Source organism: Lepidochelys kempii, chromosome 17, assembly GCF_965140285.1.
Source record: "Lepidochelys kempii isolate rLepKem1 chromosome 17, rLepKem1.hap1, whole genome shotgun sequence".
Lineage (NCBI taxonomy): Eukaryota > Metazoa > Chordata > Testudines > Cheloniidae > Lepidochelys > Lepidochelys kempii.
The window spans coordinates 4,327,897-4,342,797 of NC_136396.1; the positions used below are offsets into that span (position 1 = coordinate 4,327,897).

The 14,901-nt window shown below is 50.7% G+C and overlaps 2 protein-coding genes across 3 annotated transcripts in view; one reads left to right on the forward strand and one right to left on the reverse strand.

The window, feature by feature from the left end:
- Positions 1 to 5,055, forward strand: part of NXN (nucleoredoxin) — a 101,568-nt gene extending 96,513 nt beyond the window's left edge. The window contains exon 8 of the mRNA XM_073315592.2: positions 3,881 to 5,055. Coding sequence (XP_073171693.1) covers positions 3,881 to 4,063 — 183 coding nt within the window. The 3' untranslated portion in view covers positions 4,064 to 5,055. The remainder of the gene's footprint in view (positions 1 to 3,880) is intronic.
- On the reverse strand, positions 4,446 to 14,868 carry MRM3 (mitochondrial rRNA methyltransferase 3). 2 transcript variants are annotated; one of them, XM_073315593.2, is made up of 4 exons: positions 14,557 to 14,868; positions 12,430 to 12,674; positions 11,627 to 11,794; positions 4,446 to 11,184 (listed from the first exon to the last, which is right to left on the reverse strand). In XM_073315593.2, exons 1-4 carry the CDS (start codon positions 14,829 to 14,831, stop codon positions 10,610 to 10,612), a joined length of 1,263 nt encoding a protein of 420 aa, XP_073171694.1. In that variant the 5' UTR covers positions 14,832 to 14,868; the 3' UTR covers positions 4,446 to 10,609. The 2 variants fall into 2 exon arrangements, with proteins under 2 accessions (XP_073171694.1, XP_073171695.1); XM_073315594.2 differs by lacking the exon at positions 12,430 to 12,674 and having other exon boundaries at positions 14,557 to 14,617.
- Between the last annotated feature and the right edge of the window lie 33 nt (positions 14,869 to 14,901).

Here is a 14,901-nt window from a genome sequence, read left to right on the forward strand (position 1 = left end):
CTAGTTCTTTTTTGAATCCTATTATAGTCTTGGCCTTCACAACATCCTCTGGCAAGGAGTTCCACAGGTTCACTGTGTGTTGAGTGGGAGGCTGAGGCTGGCGGATCGTTCAGGGATTCTGGGCTGCGGTGCCAATCAGGTGTCTGGTGCCACTGACAGCCTGGCCAGCAGGTGGCTGAAGGACTGGCTAGAACAACACGAATGACGTGTTGTGATCTGCACTCTCTCTGTGAGGGGTGATGGACCGATTGATCAAGGTGACGAACTCTGTACCAGTTTGCTAGATGGACTTGGGCTATTCCACCTGGTGCCCACTCCATCCCTCCCACTTGAGATGCATGTTGCCCTGGCCCTCCATGGAGATTGGCCCACCCAAGTCCCAGCCTTGCAGTCAGTTGCAGGTCAGAGTGGGCAGTGGAGGCGCTGTGCGCAGAAGGGAGGGAGGGAACAGCGTTAGCTGGCTGAGGCTGAAGTAGGTCGTGCGAGTACGTGCACGACTGTTCTAACATCTCTCTTGTTCTCTCATGCGTGTGCATGGTGGTGGCTGGGAGGGGTGGGTGGAAGGGAGTGTATATTCATGTCCTGGCAAGGCCAGGGTGGGCGTGTTAAGCAGAGCATTGAGAAGTGAAGAGCAAATCCCTCCAGCCCTCATGGGTCACCGAGAGGCTGGTGTGTAGCTGACAGGGCACATTTGAAGCAGCTAAAGAAACAATGGCTTTGTGCTGAGATTGGATTTCTGAGCTGTAGCCTGGGGCAGGCAGGCCATTCTCTCAGGACATGCTGGGTGGGAGCATTCTGGAGTCCTCGGGGAAGGGAGCCTTTACCTCTCGCTCCTTGTTTTCATCTCGGTAGCCTGGGTGGCACTGACTTGCTCTTGGAGCTTTCTTCATTCTCTCCTGTCTTGTGACAGACAGCTCTGGGCAGAGGAGAGCAAACAAAGCCCAGCTGCTACTCAGAGCTGGTAGTGGCTGAGGCTCAGATGAAACTGTCCTGCAGCCCCCAACCCTACCCTGCATCTACCGCTTTTCTTTCTTTGGGCTTTGTACTCAGGGACAGTTAGCCCCAGGGAGGTCATTCCCACCCCCACACAGTACAGCTGTCTCCGTTAAGGGTGCTGCAAAGCCTACGTTCTGGCTCAGCCATCCTCATTCCATCAGGCCACCCGTGCACTGCGTGAAATCACTGCCGGAGTGAGTCTCCCTTTGATAGTCACTAGGAATGCTGGAACCAAGGTGGCTCAGTCCAGGACTTGGGGGGCTACAGTTCGGGCATAGAAATGAGCTCATCTCATGCTTTGCACCTCTTGGCTAACTGCCATAGCGCAGCCCAGGGGTAAACGCTGGCCACTGTCATTAAATAGAGGAGCTGCTCCATCTTCTTCTGAGCAGTCAGCACAGCACCTAATTGAGCACTGCATGATGGGATTTGTAGTCTCTCTGGGCTGCACCTCTGTATTCCAGATGATGGCGGAGCAGTCAGTTGCAGCGTAGGGCTCATCTACACACAGAAATTGTCCCAGGATAAGGGTGGGTGAAAACCCATTTTGCTGGTGCACGTTGCCGTGCGTGTGTTCACGCAGCAGCACACTATGTCACTACAGGCATGGGGCCCTGTGAGTGGGTTTCCCAGCCCTCTGGCTCACACAGTAGTGAACAGGGCTACAGAGCCCCAGAGTGAGCCTTAATATTGGCGAGCATCACCTCAGAGAAGAGGGGAACACAGAGAGAGGACAGGGTGGGGTTGGATGATGTGAGGTAAATAAGCCCATATGATACCTAGTCATGTCCACTTAGCAACCAGGGCTCCTGAGTCAGTAGTTCAGTAAGTTCCCTACTAATAGGTTGCATGGTGGAAGGGATCTGAATGAGGCCAGGCTGATGCTTGCCCAGTGGTCTCTTAGAAGGGGTTCCAGGTGGATGGAGGACAGCAGGGAGGTATTTGCGTGAGGAGGGGATGCAGGGGAGTGTCCAGACTGACCTGATGGGAGGAGAGGCACAATGCTGGGATAGCGGGGCTCCTTCTGCTTGCTCTCTAGGGATTTGGGTTTCCTTGGCTCAGATAAGGACTGCTCTGGAGGAGAGACGCTTTTTCTGTGTTCTGCACTTTTGACTTGAGAAACCAGGCCACAGTAGGAGAAGCTCTTCACCTTTATCTTCAAGCACACTGATCAAGTGCAGGCAACTGGGGGGAGACACCTGGCTGTTTGTCCGAATCAAGGGCTTGCTGCTAAGAATTTCAACAGAGCGCATTTAGCAAAAGGCCTTTCCAGAGAGGTGTGTTTGAAGGGAACTTGCCTGCAGAGAGAGCTGTTCTCTTTGTTCTGGCTTTCACTGTGTCTCAGGAAAATAGATCAGAGGATCCAAGGCTCGGGGTAGAAAAGACTTGTCAGGTTGTCACGTTCATCCATTTCCCCACCACCACTGATCTGTTTCCTGCAAGATCTTCTCCAGGACTTGTCCAGTTTTAAATCGCTCAGGCAGTGAGGCTTCCACCACTTTCTTCGAAGGGCCTATTCCTCAGCTGTACTGTTCTGGCTTTTGAAAGCTGACTTTTCCTTCTTTCCCACCTCTGCTCCTAGCTATCCCCTAGGATTGCCCTAGACAATCAGCATCTCTCCCACCTTGGGGCTTAGACACGCCAAACACATGTAGGTGGTTATATTCCCTCCACCCCTCAGGCATCACATAGTTGGGTCTTTTCATCTTCCCTCCTCCATGATTGTTATTCCTGCTCTTCTCTGAGCTCCCTTCAGTACTGGTAACTGTGCCTCCCTCTGGGACGATACGCTCGGCTGCGTGATCGCCCTGAGTGCTTTGCAGGAGTTGAAGGGCAGAGTGGGCTGTTGAACCAGACAGGTGAAGATGAACACCTGGCAGTGCTGTCGTCAGAAGGCAGTGGCCAGCCTGCCGCGTGGGAACAGCCCTCCCTGGCCCAGCGGGAACTCGTGGCAGTGCAGCTAATGGCAGGCAGCAAGCAGCAGCCAGGATAGGGTGCTGCTCCCTGCTCGTCAGTTACACTCCATGATCCCGGGAGCGTGGAGGGTGAAGCAAGCCTGCCAGTCTTGGGGGGATGCGCTGGTCTGCTGCGTGGCTTTTCCTGTGTTTATAGGGAAGCCTGCTGGAGAGTTTCAATCCTAGCTAAGTGGTAAGGGGTGTTGTGTTAGGTTAGATGGAACGTACGGACTAAAGGTGTTTGCATAACCCAGTCACTGTCCAGCATTCAGCAGTGTTCAGCAAGGGTTGGGGTTGAGATACAGAGACCTGCGCCAGCTCGGCACCATGGCAAACACACCATTAACAATCCTGTTAACCTTGTATTGAAGATAGAGCAAAGAAGGCAAAACAGGTAAAGCATCTGCAGTGTAAAGTGTTGGGAAAGGCTTTCATTTGAACCACATCCCTTGTTCCTTTCCCTTTAGCTGGAGAGCGCTTTTAGAAGGCGACCCCCTGTTGAACTGTCCCTCAGATGGTAACAAAGATGATAATGACTGTCGGGGTCGGGGTGGGGGGAGAAATTTATTGAGCTGGGCTGGAGCTGATGTTGCTGTTAAAGTCTGATCTTGGTCCTCCCCAGGTGGTGGTTGGGTTTCAGCTGGAGCTGGTGGAAGTGATGATGTCATCTGGGTCATGCTCTCTGGCCGGGTCAGGACATTTCTCTGGATCTGCTGTGGTCAGGACATCTGCTCTGGATCTGGTTGGCTCCATGCTTTGATTGGGTGGGGGGTGCTGTTCCCTTTGGCTTGGTCACTGAGCCGAGCATATTGTGCAGGGCCAGAGTTCTTCATGAAATGTGCAGCCTGGATGCTGGGTCACACCAGCCAATTCTCCATTCCTTGGGCTTCATTCTCTTTGTTTATGGGCTCTTTCTTGCTGGCTTTCAGGACGACATGACTGACTCCCTGCGGGATTACACCAACCTGCCCGAAGCGGCGCCCCTGCTCACCATCCTGGACATGTCAGCCAGAGCCAAGTATGTGATGGATGTCGAGGAAATCACTCCTGAGATCGTGGAAGCCTTTGTGAGCGACTTTCTAGCGGACAAGCTAAAACCTGAACCCATCTGAGGGGCTTTCAGCACCGAAAGACATTATTTAAAACTAGGTCTCTTCCTCCGCTAGCTGAGTGCTCAGCGTGTTCTCTCGCACGACCCAGTACCCAGCCTTCCTGTGGTGCCTTGTTTTACGCAATGAATCCTCCTCCGAAGCAGACTCCTGGAGATGCACTTTCAGCAGGGAGTTGCTGGCATTTGGAGACTTTGCTTGTGCTTCATGGTGATATATTCTCTAATAACCAGGCCAGAACCGTTACCATATCGTTATTTTATACACGGCACTAGCTAGTAGGCAAACGTTTTGCATGATGTTCTTGCCAACTTAAGCATCAGGCAGTGGACTGGGGTTCTCGGCGCTCTTATATTCCTCCTCTTCTCCCTTCTCATCTTCACCCTTATCTCCTCTCCCCACCCCTTCCCAGACAGACAATGCCAATGAAGCAATAAGAGAATTCTCTACTTTGCCACCCAACCTCCTTTCCCTCGTCAGTATCAGTGAGCCCACAGTGCCAAGGAGAAGTGTAACTGCTGAAAAGCTCAATGCAGATTGGTCATGATGCAGCAAAGGTCTCTCTCCTAGTTCAAGAACTCCAGTTTCTAGGTTGTATTTACCCGCCCGCCACCTCCCCACCAAACACACAGCAGCCTTAGTTAAGTGTCAGTCATATGCATTTGGGGGAAATCCCATGTACCCCCATACACTCCTGACCCAAAAGGAGAAACAATGCAGGGCTGCCCTGATCCTCCTCTGCTGTTCTCACTGACATTTTCTCATTCTCTCTTGCCTTTTTCTTCCCTCTGTTTCTTTCCTCTCCCTGGTAAGAAATGTCCTCCCCCTACATTTGTTGTTTAAGATGTTCTTTGTAGCTGTTTCCCAAGCCCAGCCTTGATGGTGCTGTTCTAAACACAACCCCAAGCAGCTCAGCTGAGCCCCCAGAAAATTGAGGTTGTAAAAACTGTACATGGTGATTGGAACTTTGTAATAAAATGGTTACAGTCACCTGGTTCCTGGAGGTGCAGATTCCCTGGGCCCCGCTCACAACAAAGCCATCGTAATGGCTGGGGTGAGGGTTTGGCCATGGGGGCGGGGGGGCTGAGGAAGAAGTGTGTCTAGTGGAGACCTGGAGGCGTTACTCCAGTATGCAGATCCACCGACACACATGAGTAAAGGTTTTTGGTTTGGGGTCCTCATTGTGGCCTTTCTGTGCCCAAGGGGCTGCTGTAACAGTCTGTGGCTGGAACCAGCCAACCGCAGTAGATTTTGGTGCTGTGTCTCATGCAAAGAGTTTGTTGTTAAACTAGAACATGGCTCCTGAATGCTGCAGCTTAGGGGTTTATCCCACGTAGCCCCTTGTTAGAAGCATTTAAACCAGGCCTTCCAGTGCTGGAGAGTCCAGGTTTTCTGCTGGAGCGGGTCACCGGACACTACTGTGGCGCGCATGCACACCTGCTTTTGGAATCCAGATAGGGGACCACACATATCTCGAAGAACTTCCAGTTACAGTAAGTAACCTCCTCTTAGAGCCCCTGCTGGGCTCTTCCAACCAACCGTGTATTTTGGAGCTGTGGCCTCTCCCAGACTGGTTAGTTCATCCATTAGCTCTTTTCCTTACGCTGACCAAGCAGTAACAGTATTAGCTGGCTCTGGTGTTTCCCAGAAGCCAGTGGAATCTGAGCTATAAGGTGAGAATATGTATAGTAGAGACGTACACAGACACCCTGTTGTGTATCAAGGCTGTGCATGTTCCAAACAGCTGAGGAATGGAAGACAACCGCTAACCAGGAAACAATGCCATGTGCGGCTACCGCCTGTTCCATCCAGGTAGGTCCCCGTGCCTTACCAACACTAAGTCCTACGGCACCTCCAGGCAGTAGGTTAGTTGTTGGCCTTGTTTCACAGAGGGAGAAGCAGTTTACTGGGAGGGGAGTGACTTGCCCAACATCTGTAGTGAGTTGGTGGCCTCATCCCAGCAGGCTTTCCCAGTCTATGGGGGGAGAGAGTTGAACATTTGTGTGTTGGGTGGCTCACGAAATGGTGATGTCTGGAGTGAGGCCTTATACGCAAACGCACACCTGGAGAGAAGGGATTACTTTGAAGTTGTTAGTGGCTGCGTCCTCACCCTCTTGAAGGAGGCACTATTGTCCCCACTTTACAGACGAGAGAGAGAGGGAAAGAAAGAAGTAGAGCAGCACTAGGCCAGCTGCCTGGACTCGCGGGCCCCTGCTTAATTTGCCAGACCACGCTGCCTTTCATAACAAATCAGTCGCTGAAAGCTGGACTGAGAGTCCCTGTAGGCATTTCCTCAGTCATGTAGCTCTGTCGGTGATCATTTCCTTTAACAAACTGACATGCGTCCGTGGGGAGGGGCGAGTTGGGGAGCCATGTGGTGGTCTGTGCGTGTTGAATAGCTGGGGGCGTGCAAGCTGCTGCTTTCCCCTTCAGCCCATTTGTCACTTATGGCAGGATTGTAGCCTCCCCTTTTATCCATGGTACAACAACCTGCTAAGGAAGGAGCTTGAAAAACCAGCCGGCTGTGTGTGAGTGAGGAGTCGTATCAATCTAGACTGCACAGACAGTGCTTCAGGGCCTGAGTTGTATGTAGTGATCATGAACAAGGCAATGAATAACTCAAAAAGCAGCAGCATTGACTGCTGAGTTGAAGACAAACACTGCAGATAATTAAGCAGGAGGAGGATTGGATGGCTCAGGATTGGTTGTTGGTGGCACCGATCTGGGTTTTGATGAAGGTGCTAATGTCCATTGTGCTAGGTGCTGTACAAATACCACATCGAGCCTTTCACGTGTGACTCCAAGCCAGGGGGAGGAACTGAAGCCTGTTCTGCTGCAGGCTGCTCAACAACCAATGAGATGAGTCAGTCCAGGTCACAGAGGCCAGGCTGCACACTGGGCAGCAGAAAGGTCCAGGAGCCTGGTCCCAAGCTGCTGGGTGTGACCAAACAGTCCTGCGCACTAGAATGCTCCACTGGTCCCTCAGGCTGGTCTGTCCACGTGGCAATCAAAATGTGGGGTGGGGAGGTCTGCCCCCAGTTGGTGCTTAAAGAGGATTTCTGACTCTACAGCTGCTAATCAGGCACCTTTCTCTAGTGCTCACAGCCCTGAATCACTCAAAATACATGATTGTAAGTGGAATCTGCAGCAAAATACCTTAAAATTCACTGGGGGAAAGGGGGGTGGTGAGTGAGAAATTCTCCAGTCCTGAAGTTTTGACCAAAGCTGCATGCACAGAAGTGGCTGAGAATAGGCTTGCCTGAGCAGGGTAATTGCTTCCAGATCCCACTGCCACCTAGTGCATGTTCTGTTTACGTAGCATGGGCTTCTGGTGCTTTAGGGAGAGAATGGTGTCTATGCAGTTTGAATGAGAATCAAAATAAGGTGCTTAAATGGGATATTGTTGGTTCATGCAGCACTGGCAGATTCTAGACATTAGGTTGGGAGCAAAAACCCCTTCTGGCCGACGCTGCTCAGGCTCCCAGAGCGGGACTGTAGGTGTAATGCGGAGTCCATGAAATAAAATCACTTAATACTATGTATGTTCAAGTGACTGTAGCAGCTACTCAACTAGGGCTAAAGTGAAGTGTAAATGTTTGTGTCAACCTGGCTCTTCCCCTGGCCAGGGCTGGCGTTCCCGAACGAGCTGATCTCCTGCTGATGCACTTTCAGTCTTGATAATAGCAATACCTTTGAACGCGGCTGTGCTAAATGCTCCCTTCTAACAAAGGAAAGGTTGGATTGGTCACTCTAGGATGTGCCCAAAGGAACAACCACATTCTTTCTCCATGTATTTATCAAGCATCCAGTTCCCAGGATGGCTCTGTGCTATTACTGAATACAAGAGCCAAAGGAAATGGTGGCCCACTGCTAAATCATTGTATGATCATGACAGCCTCTGAAAATTAGGTTTTTTAATATGGGATAAGATCGAAAGGGATCTCTTAGCAGCAGCTGGAATTGTAGCAGGAGAGCTAGCACTGAGGTTGTCTACTAAACAAACAGTTTAAAAAAGTTGGAGCAATTGTGTAGGGCACCAAGGGGCATAGTTCCCACAGGGCTTCCTGCACTCACTCCTGCTGCTGCTCCTCTGTGCCAGGACGTGGTGGAGCCTGGAGAGCCTAATTCCACTGACATGTAATCACCCAGGGTCAGGCTTACTGCACACTGTCCTGCCAGCATACAACCTCCTGCTCCCAGATTGAAGGGGGTGGCCAGGAGCTACTGAGCTTTTCCAGAATCTATTTGGATTTCTCCTTCTGCACAGCCCAGAGCCTGTCTACGGGATGGGGAAGACCCAAGGCATTTCCTATAGAATGGGACTCATTCCGCAGTTCTTTCCCTCCTCACCGCCTCTTTCTTCTCCTCCTTCACAGTTTAAATCTGTGCTCTCATAGGGGCACCCAGGAACAACTGCTCCCCACACAGGCTGCATTCATGACAAATACTGCCACCTTCTGGCAGAAGGCTTAACCTCTGCTTTAAATTAGAACATGATGTCCATAGCTAAAGCTGAGGATTAAACTCTAGCCAAGAATGTTTGATGGCAGAATTGGAAAACTGACAGTCTTTGCAGAGACAGCACACCACCCTAATTGTGCCACAAAGCGCCACCCAGAGAAGCCTGTATCACATACAAGTACCCCCACTGTGTTTGCTGTTCTAAGGGCTAACATCCTGCTGGTTTGTCCCTGGCTTCTTGCTAGGGTTGGTGTTTACTGAGCCAGTGTTGATGTTACTGAGGAACTCCATTAACTGGAATAACTTCCTGTCCTCCTGCACCAGCAGCTGTGTTCACCTCCCACTTCCTTTGCCAAATCTGGATGGGGCACAAAGGTCACAGTAGGAATTTTGCAGCTGCAAGGGTAACAAGATTTCCCACAGACCAACAGTGTACGTGACAGACTTGATCTATAGAGTTTTGTGGGTATGTTTCACCTTTTCAAATGTCAGGACTCTGCACCCCTCCCATGTGCTACTTCTCTTGCCTTCCTGTTAGCCTATCCTGCTGACGGCAAGGAGAGGAAGGGAGCTTTTGAACTGATTTAAGCTATTTCCATGAACACAAACAGCTGTCTGTGCTTTATCACATTTTTCACCATGTTTCTTTCTAGATAAACAGGGCCCAAGATTATGGGAAAGGGGGAAAAATACCATCGCCTGTTGCCCTCCACAACAGCACCTGCAGTGGGACCTCCACCACTGCAGTAGTTTTAAGGGATACAATGGAAAGTTTCCTGGATTGTCCTGGAAGGGACCTGGCCCAAAACAGCACTGCAGGAAGAGACAAAAGCCATTACACCGGAACTGTTTAAATAACTCATGAGGCTGCCTGAACAAACAGGCCTGGGGAGAGAACTACATTCCAAAGAGCAGCTACTGCAATTCACACAGCCGGGGGCCCCCTGCCGTAACTGATTAGCCACTTCATGTCCTCAGTGAGAGGGTTACAGAGCTCTTGTGACACTACATTCCAACGGATTTTACTGCCAGCTGCTGAGACTTCAATGCAGAGGTTTGTCCCCTACTGAAAAAACAGAAGCCAGGGGTGTTTTTTCTTCTGTGAGAACCATATATCGAGCCCTTGTACAATACAATTTACACTTCATCCCAGCTGCACTAGCTCTTTTACCTTCCCCCATGGCCCTGGAAAGCCACATGAAGCTCTGTTTAGGGTAAGAATCTCTGCTGCGTTAAGGGCAAGCCAGCCGTGCAGCGTGACCAGCATCCTCTGCCTTACAGTGAATGTGAGAACCTCTGTGGCAGAGTAGACTGAGCAGGGCCCTGGTAAGAGACTCCCACCTGCCCTTTTCTTCAGGGTGGGGGATTCACCCACCCCAAGGAAAGAGTCCCCTTAGGATAACTGTCTGTAAATGACACACATGATGCACAACCTCTCCTTTGCGCTTCCTAGTCCCAGTAATGTGAGTAGTGCAACCTACTTGTGCTATAGAGCTAGCTTGGTGCACAAGGGTCAGAATCAAGGAAGGGAGGGTGTATTGTTGCTCAATAGATGGCACCAAACCCACCCTCATTTCAAAGGCGGGTGAGCAGGCATGGATTTGAGGACTTAAGCTTGCTTGGTAGGGACTTTCACTGAATCGCTGAAGGGCTGTGTTAGCAATCACTAAGTCTGACAGCTACCTCTAAGAATGGCTCTCTGCTAATCCCCTTATGACATTCCTAAGGAACCAGTCAGGGCAGCAGCAGGTGCAAAGGCCTGCTCTCTCCAAGGCCTACACCTTGATGATGGCAGCTGCAGATAAGTGTGGCCCTTGGAGTCCCAAAGTTTGGGCACCCTGCTCAAAACTTCATGTGTTCCACCAATGCTAAGGGGCATCAAGTGCAGATGGTGGGCATGCTGTGGAGTGGCTGGATGTTGAACATGGGCATGGACCTCTTGGGGGCAGGTCTGTTTTAACAGCTGTGCAAGTATAAACTGAATAGCTGTTGCAAAACCTGTAATTTTATTGATTCCTCTGCAAGCTGCCTGCATGGGAACATAAAGAAGAAGAGGCTCTTTCTGTGCTGAATGGTCTCCTGCACAGTTTAGCCCAAGGCAGGCAAAGTCTGTCTTTTGCTTTCTTGCTTCTTCCTCAACTGCAATTGTCTCTTCCCCTCAAACAACAGGATGCTCGCAGCCATGGCTGAGTTCAAACTGTCCACACCTGGGACAACAGGAATAATCAGTCTCTTTCCCCCCGTGCTCTCTGCTAGCCGAAGAGCTTCTGTGCTCAAACCATGGGTCTCCCCACCTATCACCACTGCTGCTGCTGCTGGAGCCCGTGTCCAGTTCTCGTGGTAACACTGACTGTCAAGTTCTGGGAACCAGGCCTCATCTGTTCCCTCCTCCTCGCTCTCTGAATCAAAAGCCAAGTCCTCTCTGCCTATCTGAGCCTTCAAGTTGTAAGGTCTGGAAACCCAGCCATAGCTGCTGACCTTTCCCGACACATCCTCCATCTTGTCCTGTGTTCTTGGGTCGCGGCTATCGGCCACGTGGACCTGCGTGCCTGTGGGAAGATAGTGGGAAATGGATTCCCACTCCAGATTGGCAATGATGGGCAGGCGGAAGTGAGCCCCCATGCCTGCACGAAGCACTTTGGGCTCCCAAGGATCCACGCAGCCTGTAATAGAAAACAGTTAAGGTGCAAGGTCTCCATAAGCATATGCATTCAGCACTCAATGCTAGTGAGAAAGCACATCAAAGGAGAATGCTTAAAAGCTTCCTGGAGCAAGCCATCATCTGAAACAGCCAGGAGGCTGTTGGGCCTATGGTACCCTAGCACCACACAAATTGGAAAGCTAGCCTCTCTTCAGCTCCCTCAGTATGCAGAGTTATTGATGGGATGCTGTACTTATGAACCTGCCTTTGTTCTAGGCCCCTAGACTTACTAGGTATCACAGGAGTATCCACAGAAGGTCCAACACACTGTGAGCTGTTGTGTGTTTCCATCCATATCAAGTGAAATCTCATCACTTTTCCAAATGGTTGATTTTTCATTAAACTCTCCCGACCCCACAGCTGAAGTCATCACAGACTCCTGCTCTCCAGAAGGAGAGGCCTACCTTTGGTGAGCAGCACTTTGCTGCAGCCTGCTCCAGCTGCAGATCTCAGTATAGTCCCCAGGTTTCCTGGATCGCGGAGATTGTCACAGATAAGGGACAGGGGCAACAAATTCTGTAGATGGACAGCTGGGTAAGTCATCTTGGCATGGTCAGGTCTGGAAAAGATTCCTGAGGAAACAAAGGGAGAGGCCCATTGGCAAATGAGACTCAATGGCAAATGAGACTTTTCTGACATAGCACTGCCCCTGGGATGCATCTGTTTTAATCACTTCTGATCTAACTGATACTTTTGTGGTGGAACTGGAAGTACTGAAGATAGGGTGAGGAGCAGTACTGCTGGAGTCTGCATAAGACTGTTTTCCTAGTAAAGAAAAGAATGAAAGCATCATTTAAAAAAAAACAACACCCCCCCTCATGGGCATAATCAGCTCAGAGATCATAGGTGCCATTTTTCCACACGCCACAGCAGAATACCTGTATCACCAGGCACCATCAGGGATGTCAGTTAGACAGAGGCCTCAGAGTCACCATGAGTGCCAATCATCTTCCAAGCTTTGAGAAGGTCTATTGAAATGTAGTCCCCTCCTCAAGCGGAGGGGCAAGTGACAAGACCGTCTATCACGTCAGTTTGAGTGGAAGCAGAGGAATCCTTCTTCTAGCCAATTCCACTTGACACCATGTCACTGGCAGAGTAACAGGAATGGGCTAGTGACGAGACAGTCAAGTCGTATTTGTCGCTACATTTATTTTAATAACTGCTAAGTGCAGCTACCCGTTGTTTACTATTTCGAAAGCAAACTTACCTATCAGCCCTTGAGGAGCTATGAGGTCAGACCAGTTCTTAATGTCTTCAAACTTCACCTTAACTAGAGTGGTTTTCTTCAGCTTTTCCTCAGGCAGTTCCTTTAGGTGCGCCACAGTACTGAAGAAGAGAGTCTGGGGCACTGCTCCAGCGTCCAGGGCATCCTTGATAAGTCTCTGACCCTCCAGCAGAATCTTCCCATGCTGATCGCGAAACTTCTTTGACTTGGCAATAGTCACCACTTTTCTATAGAGAAGATGACCCGTTAAAACTGCTGGGATGTTAGTAACATCTCTGGTCAGCTTTGAAGTTTGCCACTTGCAGGTAGAGGATGTTACTCAAAACTTTCCTGGACTCAATATTATTCCTTCTGTCCAATGATTGTCCACATACATATTTAAGAGTGGCTGCAGCTACTACTGCTATTGTATAGGATCCCTTATGCTCACCCTTATTAATCTCTACAGCAGGATCAGTCTAAGGCAATGGTTCTCAACCAGAAGGGGGTGCAGGAGCCAAACTTTCTAGGGGGCCTTGGCTGCACAGCAAGCCTTCTTGGGGCCTTGCATAGATCTGCTTTCCAGTACTGAACAAGCCCAGATCTCTCAAGGACTGACAGCAGAAGCACTAATACAGGTAACGAGTGTTTTTATAGTACCATTTGACTTGTGTTTTGATGTAAGTTGCTTGGTATCTCCTGAACAAACTCAATAGCAACAGTAGGTGGCAGCGTCCTCGCTATTCTAAAGGGGGAGGGACCACTGCCAATATTAAAAAAAAAAAGTGGGATATCATTCAAAAAAGGGTTGAGAACTCTAAGGGATTTATGAACCGACACTGACCACAGAGTAGCTTGTTAGCAAATTATTTGCAAGTGCTTTTGCTGAAATATTAATAGTTATGTGGAAAAATGCAAAAGCAAGAAGGCTCATACACTGGCAGGCAAACACCAGAATCAGAAACTTGGTGCCTCTCCCATGAGCTGACAAAAGAATTTCACAATGCAGCATATTAAGGCTTTGTTCAGCTCTTGCCATATATAACTTTAGATTTCCTTCATTTTATTGGTTTAAAAAGTTTGCTCCCTAACAGCTGAGGTTTTGAACATTGTTCCCTCTCCTGTTAGGATTTGCTCTGATGTTGTGAATTTCACCACTAGCCTCAGTTTCTCTTTCCATTATTTCATATAGCATGTTTATTACAGCAGTGCCCAAGGGTCACGCCCCATTGTGCTAGGAGCTGCAAAAACAGCCAAGTAAACAGTCCCTGCCCCAAAGAGCTTCCAGTCTAAACAGACAAGACAGACACTAGGTAGAAAAAAGGATTTAACATGAGCAGAGGGAACAATGTGAAGGCAGCAAACATCCTGCTCATTCCAGGCTTTTTTTTTAAGCTAAAGTAAAGAAAACTGAAGGGAAGCAGAGTGAGGGGGACAAGGCAGAGGAAAAGGGACAGGTGTAGAGTGAAGCTAAGCTGAACTTGTGCCTTGCTTTCCTTTCAGGGTTCATGCATACACTCAAACATGGAGCTTGCATGCTCCACAGTTGGTAGCAACCCAATTTAAATCATTACTTGAAGCCAAATGTAAAAACCTCACTCATGTGCACTAATCACTTGGAGACTTTTTGTGATTTAGCAGATAAGTAAACTATTAGCCTTGAGGATGTAAGTCTGACTATTGCATTGACCATCTGAAAGGAACTCTGATTTCTACCATGAGATTTTGCACAATACTTACATTACAATAGGTACAACTGCAAAAGAGAGTCGGGCTAGCGGCTGCAGATCATCAGTGCCAATTACATCATGCCTACGCTGCTGCTGTAATGCCCAATGCGTTAACCACCACTAAAGCAGCCCCGACCTACACGCCTTGCCAGCAGGTAGCTTTTGGCCGGGCCCAAGCTGGAAGCAGCCCGGGGGGGGGGGGGGGGGGCAAGGGGCCGGCTGTGCCACGCGTCTGTCAGTAGCGGAGGGAGCCAAGGGAAACGGGGGGGGGGGGGAGGTCCCCATACGTTGTTTGGCGTGACTGCTGCCATGGTAACGTGTCTGGGGGCGGGGGAGGGGAAGCGAGCGGCTCTCGCACAGAGCGGATCCTGCGGGGCCGGGGAGCGCCGCAGGGCCTTACCCCAGCCTCCTGTCTCCGGGCTCCGCCTTCTCGTAGCGCAGCTCCTGCCCGGCCGGGCTCTTCTCCGGGGCCGGCCGGGCTCCCTTCGGCTCCCGCCCGGCCGGGGCGGCCGCTCTCTGCTCTTCGCGGGGGGGCAGCACGCGGACCGGGCTCCGCCGCAGCGCCCGCACCCAGCGCCGCCCCGCAGCCGCAGCCGCGCCCGCCCCGGCTCCTCCCGGCTCAGCCCGGAGCAAGGCAGCGGCAGGACCCAGAGTGAGGCCCCTGAGCGCCGCCATCTTGCCCTGACCCCCAGCGGCCCCGGCCCGCCGGATATCCGGCTGCGCACGTGACCCTCCGCGGCTCCCT